Below are 10,677 nucleotides of genomic sequence, written 5' to 3'. Positions count from 1 at the left end.
GTTTATAATGTAGGTCTGTTTGTTTCTGGTTTATTTGTGTTCAGTGATATGTTGATGTGGATTAGAATCACTCAGTAATGCTCAAGCAGCATCCTTATCGGGGGGATTTGATTAATGGGTTGAATTTGAAAACGAGCAACAGAGGTATTTCCTACTGGCTTCCATTCTATCCCATTCAATAGAACAGATCTGATTATTTTTATATTTTTATATTGTATTTTCCTCTGCTTTTATTGTTCATCTAAAGGCATACCCTACACAGAATTAAATGGTAAGGTCAGTAGAGGACAATGCAAACCACATTTCCTCTAACCACATGAACCAGAAGCACTAACTATGCACTAATGCACACAAGCATATTCCACAGCCTCAAGATATAGGAGCCGTAGCATTTATGCACAGAGCCCAGAGCCTATGAGGTTTGTTTTTCAGCCCAGTGAGCAACAATGCAACCCAATCACACTGGGACTTCTCTGATAGATTACACTGATGATGTGAAACTTGTCTCTGTGTGAGTTTGTGTGTGTGTGTGTGTGTGCGTGCGTGCGTGTGTGTGTGTGTGTGTGTGTGTGTGTGTGCGTGTGTGTGTGCGTGTATGTGCACGCATGTGGGAAAAAGGATGGTGACAGAGAGAGCCCCCCATGCAACAACACCCCATACGAAGACATGTGCTAGTTACATAGCCAGTTACCGTATCCTGTAGACGTCATGCAAGATTGCCTGCTTTAAATGCCTGAGATTGCAGGCTCTCTCTCTCTCTCTCTCTCTCTCTCTCTCTCTTTTTCATCTTGTGCAGGACCACTGGCTGACTGCACAATGCAATGCAGATGACTCCTGGCGCTGTGATAACCTGCATGAGAAAAGAGGTTTAGGGGGTTTCAGTGGGCCGGGTTCCTGGCAGGTTAGCGCGCTGTGAGGTGTAAACCCCATCGCATGGAGCCCCAGGAGAAGTGCTCATGACGGCTGGCTGCCAACCTCGCCTCTCAGCTCTGTTGCTATGGGATGCCCGGGGTTGTAGAACTGAATGTAGTGGGGGAGGGGGGGGGGGCTAGCAACACAGACAGATGAGGTTGCATTTGTGTGCTGTTATAACCTGGATAGCGAGTAAGGGGCTGCAGGGAGTGCAGAAAAGGGGTTAGACTAGAGCAGGGGCTCTTAATGCAGCTCAGGCTTCAGCCCATCACCCCACACACACACACCTTCAACCCCCCTCCTCCACACACACACACACCTCACACACACCTTCAACCCCCCCTCCTCCACACACACACACACCTCACACACACCTGCAACCCCCCCCACACACACACACACCTCACACACACCTCACACACACCTGCAACCCCCACACACACACACACACCTTCAACCCACCCCCCACCCCCCCAGCTCTGTGTGCTGAACGTCTTCTCACCTGATTGGAATCGGTGTAATTAAAGCGCTCTTGATTAGCCACATTAGAAGGGCCGAGCTAATCAAGGGCAGCGCTGATGAGTGCAGTCAGGTGAGGAGAGGGAAAGAGAGCCAGGGATGGAGAGAACACAGGCGCATGCAGGAGAGGAGAGGAAAGGAAAGAGAGCCAGGGATGGAGAGAACACATATAGAGGCACATGCAGGAGAGGAACTGAGAACCACAGGCTATAAGACATGTGGGAGGTTAACCTTAGTCGTGGCATTTTGCTATCTTACTTACCGTCACATACGTTTACATTCCCCAGCTTGCAATATTGAATGCAGAGAGAGTATTAGGCCAAAGCAGGTCACTAATCCATCCTGAATGGAAATCTACAGAACTGAGCAAAATTCAATACACTGTAGAGGGGAAGGGAGAGACGTACAAAAAGTATAAAAATGGTTGACACAGGAAAACTTATGATTGTCGTATTGTAAACAATATTCTTCACTGATGCTGTGGTTGAGGCACAGCGATAAACAGGAAAGTGGAATGGACTGCATACATAATGTATTTTCCAAGCACTTGTTTTTTTTTTTTTTCTTCGGCACCACCTTGCCAGAGCTCACTGTATGCATCAAAGCAACATCAGGATCTTGCTAAACAAACATGATGAAACTTCAAGTAAGCAAGCAGAAGAGCTGCGTATAGCCATCTGTTTACCTTTATTTTTTTGTATTGTTTGTACAGTAAATAGAATACTAAATCGAATGCTAAAACAGTGCTCTGGCCTGCCCTGGGGGAAGACAGAATACACCACTACCTTACAATAATGAGATACTTCTAGTGTATGAGGCTAGACATTATGTGTTTAGAGTCTAGTAAAGCCAGAGTAAGGTGCAAAGAAAGATAGCTGTCTGCCACAAGAAGTCATTATCTCTGTCAGATCATAATGTGTATTCTTGCCCTGCATGATGAAGTACGAATGAAATTGAGTTTGCGAACTATTATTATACTCTTATTTTTTGTCTTTGATCTTAAAGTCAAAGTTATATCTGAACAAGGTTTTGGATAAAAATAATTTTTGATGTATCTGTGTATGTACCCCAGCGTGGGAGTCAGTGAGTACATGAGAGTCAGAACTCAAAAGTAGCATTAACATAATCTTACAGTCTTAAAATGAATCAGTGCTTAACTCAGACACAACGAGGGAAATATACAGGTACAATCTGCTACTGTCATGTTTGTGGTAGTCAAAAAGGACCAGACACAACTTTCTGGTAGAAGAGAGATGAGAAACTGGGTTTGATCAAGCAAATTCATGTTGAAGGCAACATACTATAATGAAGACCGATGCAGCACAGAAGTCAGCCACATGGGGACAGAATGAAGGGCATGATATGATACTGTATATTCAAGGCAGTCAGCAGACTTGCTAGAGATCTAAGTGAAGGCAAACCAAAAGCCTTTGACAAACCCAGTAAAGCAAGCTGCTATGAAAAAGCAGGGTGACAGAACAGAGGGCCTGTGAGCGCTAGAGGCAGATGGAGTAGTGTAAAGAGGAGCAGGGCCAGCGGACTGGGTTAACTCTCCAGTGATTGTTGAGGAACAGCCTTCAAAGCAAAGCAGATTCTATTAGAGCTGCCTGTGAGAGGCTGTGGATGTTCTTCGAAATAGGATACCATGGCAGTGAATTATGTGTATATATCAGTAGGCCTACTCTTATCAAAATATTTCTCAACGGGTTCACTTATCTGGTATTTTTTCAAATGAGAATTGATGACTGATATTTGAGTGAGTGTGAAGCTATTGCCAAGCCAGGAATCCTTCGGCCACCTTCATTGCTACCAGCAAGCACGCACACTTCAGGCCACATCAGAAGACCAAATTCACATTCAATGACAGACGCATATGTCCGACTTCAGATATTTGAACTGCAGTAATTTGATGTCAGGTTGAATTGATGACTTTGGCCACTGGCCAAATATATGAGGATTACATATACATATTCCGAAATCTGCTTACATTTTGTAGTCCAATATGATCCAAAGCAGCTTCCAGCGTTGCACAGATGCTCCATACATTTTTCATCAGTACATGTGCTCCCTGAGTGGTGAACTCATGGCGTTGTTAGTGTTTGAACACTGCAACACAGCCTCAGTTAACAGAACCCCAAAACTGCTGGCAGTGGGACATGGTGATTTGGACAGGTATACTCATGTCTTTTTGGATCTATTTAACTACCATGGATGACCTGTATTAGTGTTGCAATTACACGGTATATACTGTATATACTTTAGATGTATTGCTACACAGACAGGAAGTTTACTGCAGTGCAGCTGCATCATCTGCGATGCTGATAGTCAAGCCACTGCGTGAACTAGGCTACCTGTCTAGGAGAAACTTATTTTCAGACTGATCATGTCATAAATGAAATACTAAATTCCTAGTTGGAGAGCATAAAAAAGTACAGAACATGTCAGATCAATTCAAGAGTTTTTGAGTACAAAATGTCTGAGAATAAAACTTGTGCTTGACACCTGGAACAGAACCAGATCTATGAAGGTGTGTCAGACAGTTCCAGCGATTCTTATTCTGGATTTTTAGAATCAGATCAAAGATATTATAAAGTGGGAGACAAATAACTGACAGGAACATGAATGGGAAATGGAAAAATCTATAACGCTAAACATGGTGGATTTGTGACTAAAAGTCCTGTTCTGCTTTACAAAGAGATAATCCTACCATTTCGCCACACCTGAACATTCTGTTTATTTCCACCTTTACCTTACAGCAGTGCCTGCATTGAACTGTTGGTGGTGCATGAAAAACAAGTTTTTTTTAAGCCAAAGAGCAGCTGGGGAAAATTCTTCACACTGTTTGTCAGGTTTAAAGACACATTCATGTGATGTACCTTTCATGTCGATTTGACAATCCTCTGCAGAACTACGGATCTCTTACCTGATGCCTGCAGAGCAGTGAGACTTGCCTATAAGATGCTAATGTGCCTTTGCACTTTCCAGAGCAGGTCAGACTAAGGTAAATTCTGATATGAGTAGAATGCAGGTAAAGCTTTACTTATCAGTCTCGGGGCTAAGCCAAAGAACCCTGGAATGAGACCGCTGCAATTGATACAACCACGAGCAGAAATGAACGCTGCCTGCTCGACACACCACAGCCTGTGTTGATCTGTGCTGGTCATGTGCTTGTGCTCCAAAGACTGACCAAGGCAGAGAATTGTAATGCAAAAATCTGTAAAACAGTAAAAATGGTCACAAGCAAGTGAAACATAGACCGCTGTTAGTTATGCCGCTGAGGGTTGTTCGGAAGACTTAAGTGGCAACACATATAATGCAGCTAGATATGAAACAGCTATTTACTGTGGAGACTCGGCACAGGAGCTCAGAGCTAGTAACATGAAGCAGGCAGGAAGTGCTGGAGAGTAGCCTAATGAAAAGAGACTGTGAAGAGTTGGGTAAAAATTCTCTGAAACAATTGATGTGGCTGTTCCCCCCACCGGCCTGGCTCCACGAACAGACTTCCCACTTAATGCATTCGCAGCATCTCCAAGCCGTATTTACTGGCTCGGGCATCAAGCTCATTTAACACTGTCAATGAATCACACAGGAAAAGGACTGAGTCATGACCGGCCAGCGGAAGGGGAACCCGTGCCCAGTTAGCATGAGCACACTCCTGTCCAACCACAGCACCGCACAGCCCAGCACTGCCTCTACAGGCCAAGCCCCAGGGCCTAAATGTACTGTGAGGCATGATGGCCAGACAAAGAAAAATCAATGTTCTATGGAAAACTGAGAACTAGTGCGATATTCACCTTGCTACGTTTCATTAGGAGGAACACAAAGCAGGAGACTCATTCCAATTTGCTGCAGGCTGTATACAGCCATCCTATGTTTAAAAAGAGGAAAAAGAAGACTTTTTTTAATAAGCTTTGGTTATGCATCTCACAAGCTAAAAATTCTGTTCCGTGTTGCTGTGCCTTCTCCAATCATATTACTAGAGGGCTTTTCGGCACTGTTATACCCCTCCCTACCCCCCTGGAAATAAAAAATGGAACGTTTATCCCTGCGGTTCCTTCGAAGCCGCCGCAGCAACCGTGCTCCAGAGGTGCGGGAACATAAATCAGCCACAGATCAGATCGGGGAACCAGCCCCCCACCCACTCCACATACACACCCACACACACACACACACAACACACCTCCCTGGAGGAGAGACTCCCACACGTCCGCCCCCACACTCCCCTACTCCTGGAGAGTGTGGCTCCATAGGGAGAAGATTGATGATTGTCGCCTCTCGGTATCACCCTCCCACGGGTACCCCCCTGGCCTAGTGATGTGTGTGTGTGTGTGTGTGTGTGTGTGTCCTAAATAAATAATGAAACAAAAAAACAGTCACACTAAATGACACAGGGAAGATTTAAGGGGAGGGAGATGAAAGAGGTACATACAGTGTACAGAGTACATTAAATTATAATCTGCTGGAAATCCTCCTTTATAAAAACCACTCACATGACACGGCACTCGGCCCTGCTTTACACACTACTGAAAGAAGAAGATATGTGCGACGTACAGAACTGTGGACATTTAGCCATTTAAATGGAACACTGTCAATTGTAATTACAGTTATCAGCCTGCTAAGTCAATAGTTGTCCTCCCAGGTCACTTGATCCATAACCTCAGCAGGATCACTGCAGCTATCTACAATCTGAGGAGAAATTGAGGCGTATCGAGTAGAAATCCTGTATTTCACATATAGGACCTTAGACACTTTTTTTACCCCTGCATCTTCTGAAAATGATCAATGGTAAGCAAGAAGACAACACTTTGTGCTTTGACTGCCTATCTCCAGCAGCAGCCTGGCTAACCTTCTGTGTACGTTCCAAGGGGTGCCAGCCAAAGCCGCAGTCAATAGTCATACTATCAGTAGCCTATCTCGTCTGAAGAATACTAATCATCACTCTATAACAGCCTGTTACCTGCAGATATCCTGCCCCTGCTCTTTGCAGAGAAACACAAGGGAGGGTGCAAGATGCCATGACAGGGAGTGCAGATTAGAGCATGTAAGATTTTAGTTTATGTCAACTTCAGTTTAGAATGAGTCTCTGAGGGGTTAGATTGAGGATTTGACAGTGCTTGGGCTTGTCTTCTCTGTATCTCTGAGTGTGCCAAAAACTCTGTGCAAAACACCACCAGGACAAGCTGTCATCTGAATGTTTGCCCACTGCAACCCGTCACAGTGGTTGGCTACGGCTAAACTTGACAGACATAACTGCCACATCAGAAAGATGAATGGGTTTGATGACAGACATATCCCATTCAACCTCCACCCCCACACACACACACACACACACACTCTTTCTGTCTCACTTCGCTCTCGGGATGAACTGGCTTCTGAGCGTGTCCGTTCCAGTCTGCTTCTCACGTGGATTAAATTGAAGACAACAGAGTGAATGGTGGCCATTATCCAGGGCCATATAGTACGCTAAGAGGCCCCTGTCAGGGATACAAGCGATAAACCTAATGCCAGCGTATTTGCTCTGCATGCGTATTGATTCGCAAAACTGCCATAAGAGCAATTTCATCGCAACTGTTTCACCGATACATGTCATATCGGTCGCAACAGTACACTGCTATTTTGATCACTATTTTGATTGCAACAGCCACACTGCTATTTCGAATATTATCATTTTGTTGCCCATACTTTAGCCTACTATGATCTGCTTTGAGTATTAAGCTAATTGGTGTGAATTCTTTAGGGGGAGAGAGTGTATCTGTGAAGAATGTCCCTGTGGTGTCTTATTCAGTGTAATTTACTTTGTGCTGAGTCAGCCTTCTACATGGTTATGGATAACACTGGTGCACTGAAATAGATGCAAGATCTTATTCCCAAGATGCAAGAAAGGACCAAAGAAGGAGAGAAATATCTAGAACAAATGGGCACAGGGGTAGAAATAGAAGGAGGAGTGGACTGAAAGGTAAACATAATTTAAAAATAAAAAAATGTTGTTTATGTCTAAGCCAGCAGGTTATAGATCCAGTTCACTTTGTCAATAAATTGATTAGTGAAGTAACATCACTATTTTAAATTGAGAAACCAGCCTGTTTGGAAAATTGACATGGGCATCTCCTGGTGTATCGGGCACCTTTGATTTATTTCCACTTTGTGAACCTCCTATAAGTTGGTCTTGACAACAAACAAACAGCTGTAAGTGTATAGGCCTACAGTCAGCCTTTTGCCACCTCAGAATTCCGAGCTCACAGAAGATTGACACAGTTCTTTTCAAAAATTCTGCATGCTGCAAGTTGCTTTCCCAACATTAAAAATGAATGACAAATGAAAGCTTCATGATATTGCATCTCCAATACATTGTCTCTCTCCTCACAGAGGCTTTCCAGTATTCTGACATGTGCTCTGGTTGTTTTTACTGGAAGGGTAAATCCATTTCAAATGATGAACAATTCAGACTTTCAACAAAACACATGCTATCTTGTTACACTGCTAGCAACGTTGCTGATTGTACTGCTAATGCTTTTCTCTGTGGCCATTCATGTAATTAATGTTTCAGATGTAATGTTATAGTACTATACTACAAGTCAATTAGACTAATCACTGACACTGTGTGTGTGGCATAAAACAGCACGGATTATTAGTTCCATCCACGATATGTTAGTATGCTGCGTGTGTGTGTTCATTTCGTTAATATTTGGACGAGTGCATGGGTTTGCAATACCGACGCAAGTCATCCACAGGTATCGTTTGCGTCGTTGACTTCCTCCATGGAGCAATGAGGAGATGCGCAGCTGGGGCTAGCCCTTGTGTTAAAGTTGATGGAACCATACAGTTTGGTGGAGTGCTTGGAATACGCGAAGGCTTTTCTCCTGTACATCTCCCCCTTCCACATGGATATCATGAGAAGAGTGGAGAGCACGACACCGCCCAAGGTGAGGAGACAGAGCCCAGCAATCACGCACCTATCCAGGTGTGCCCCTACCCTAGCGCTCTCGTTCTCCAGCCTTTCCATTTCCCTGGCTGAGACGCTGTCAGGGTCCATGTTAACGTCACGGGGGACAGAATAAGATATGATAACCAGCGAGATTCCAGTCACAAGAAAAGTGACCGCACTAATAAATCCATAGTCAACTGATTTCACAGCACTTTCCGACGTGAGGTCATTTTCGGACATTAGTGAGAACTCCTGAAAGCCATCGGGGCGGAGTTCGCATGACGAGCTGTGGCAAACAGCTCCGGGTGGAATTTTCCCGCTTGCGTCCGGAGTTGCCAGTCGCAAGTTGACATTTTCGTCCACGTACGTGAAAGAAGTTTCCAATTCCTCGTCGCAGCAGACCCTGACCTTTTCGGCTCCTTTGTGGCCGTGTTTGCCAGGGAGTCCTTTCAAGGGAACCGTCCTTGGTGCTGAATTACATTGTCCTTCGCAGTCAGATACTCTCACAGCCAAACCGCGCTCAATCTCCCTGGGAAGCGCCTCGACGGCTGGGCTTTTCGATTTGTGAACGTCCAGCGGATTTGATGCCCATTCAAGGACGAGTGTCGTTTCGGAATTTCCTCCTGCTTTATCTATATAAAGTAACTCCAAAGAGGCCATTAGATTTCACCGTTTAGTTTCGAGTAATTGTTGTTTTTCTTCGCGCGATCATATCCACAGCACACCTAAAAAGAAACCAATGAAACGTAACATGTCATACACCATTAAATTGTCAATTTAAAGCACTGTCACACGTGACGTTGAGGGGAATGAACATCATGACTGCTTGGGCTGAAATGTTTAACCCACATTTCTGGTTTGCTTTACTGTTACGGCGTCTAAGGGTAACCTATTTAGACAGTAATCTGAATTGCCACTGCTGAAGTTAATTATTGTGCCGAAAGAAATCTTTTGCCCCTCTTTGAAAGGCGATTAAAGTGACTGATTAGCCAGCTGAATCAGTATCCAATTAGGAAAGCAATCCGCATAAACCCTCAGATTATCTTTAATTCGGTTTAAAACGCAATGTCTAAATCGTGGACAAAACTAGGCTGCAGCTCTATAATAATGCGTCTACCAAGCGTCTGAAGTCAATATTTTGAGAAAACATTTAGCTAAAATAGCATATTCTTCAGCTCGACAACCTGGTTCTTCGTTAGCAATAGTAAACTAAGTAACAAAACACTCACAGAGGACACATTTGTCATAAATAGTCAATGTAGCTTTTAGCTAGCAGACTTTTGATGTGCACGCGTCTCTCCGGCAGATTTCATTGTCACAGTTTAAGTCGGGTAGAATACTCCAGCCCGTGCGATACAAAACACGAACAGCAGACATCGCTCTACTTTAGTCAAAAATACTCAAATTCTAACAATAACCACAGTAGAAAGAAATTGTACAAGAACAATCTTGGACTTTTAACAAATACCTTTTGCAGACGTGCATGTTAGCATCCCGGGTTGGTTTCTGTCGCGTAATTGAAAGGAGAGCTTGCCGCTGTAGTCCCTCCCACGCACGGCTTGGGCTGCCTCGCTGTGGTGCTGTGCTGTGCCGCCGGTACTCTCCACCAGCTTTAGATCACATCAGCCGGTTGTGTAAATAGTCATGGGAGAGAGAACTTAAAATAGCTGATAGGACTCTGGGTAATGAAGTCCACAATGTCTCTGACAGACTCGCGGTGGTTGAGGAACAGCTGTATGTGTGTGTGTGTTTGTGTGTGTGTGTGTGTGTTATTCATTTTTATTTACTTTCACATTCACAGCTAATTTTGTGAAGTGCGATTTAGAAAAACACGCCCAGCGTGCGCCATCTGTCCTTGTAGTGACCCTGATAGCACTACAGATTATGGGTAGGTCCATCAACTGCCCACATAATCCATTTTTAATCTCGAGATCTTGCGTTCACTCCATTCTTTCTTGGAAATTACAGGCTCTGCTCCCATATCCTGCTATCAGCTGCTGTCATTGTGATTTAAACGGCTTCTAAAAAATCCACCGACCACCACACAAATCGCCTGTTGGTGCTGAGGAGGCCTCTGAAGCCTTGGAAAAAACAGGGGGCCCAGAGTGGACAGCTTTGGCCGGAGTCCCAAAAAATTCCTATTTAACAGATGAGCCTGCAGGAGAGTGGAGTCTGGCGGAGATTAATATCAAGGGGTTGGGTCCCGCCGTGCGCTCGTGCTTGGGCGTGGGGGAGAAAACGCCCTGTCATGAATGATTCCCTGCACATCATGACACTGCACTATGTGGCTGGAGAGAGAGAGAAGAGCCAGCACGAGGGAC

General features: G+C 44.5%; 1 protein-coding gene across 1 annotated transcript; it reads right to left on the bottom strand.

The window, feature by feature from the left end:
- Positions 1 to 7,543: 7,543 nt before the first annotated feature.
- Positions 7,544 to 10,081, bottom strand: LOC125305347 (transmembrane protein 74). Its single transcript, XM_048260023.1, has 2 exons — positions 9,825 to 10,081; positions 7,544 to 9,081 (listed from the first exon to the last, which is right to left on the bottom strand). The coding sequence occupies exon 2, from the start codon at positions 9,014 to 9,016 to the stop codon at positions 8,153 to 8,155; it is 864 nt and encodes a 287-aa protein (XP_048115980.1). The 5' UTR covers positions 9,017 to 9,081; positions 9,825 to 10,081; the 3' UTR covers positions 7,544 to 8,152.
- Between the last annotated feature and the right edge of the window lie 596 nt (positions 10,082 to 10,677).

Source organism: Alosa alosa, chromosome 13 (genome assembly GCF_017589495.1).
Source record: "Alosa alosa isolate M-15738 ecotype Scorff River chromosome 13, AALO_Geno_1.1, whole genome shotgun sequence".
NCBI classification, from domain to species: Eukaryota; Metazoa; Chordata; class Actinopteri; order Clupeiformes; family Clupeidae; genus Alosa; species Alosa alosa.
This window is presented reverse-complemented; position numbering and strand designations above follow the sequence as displayed.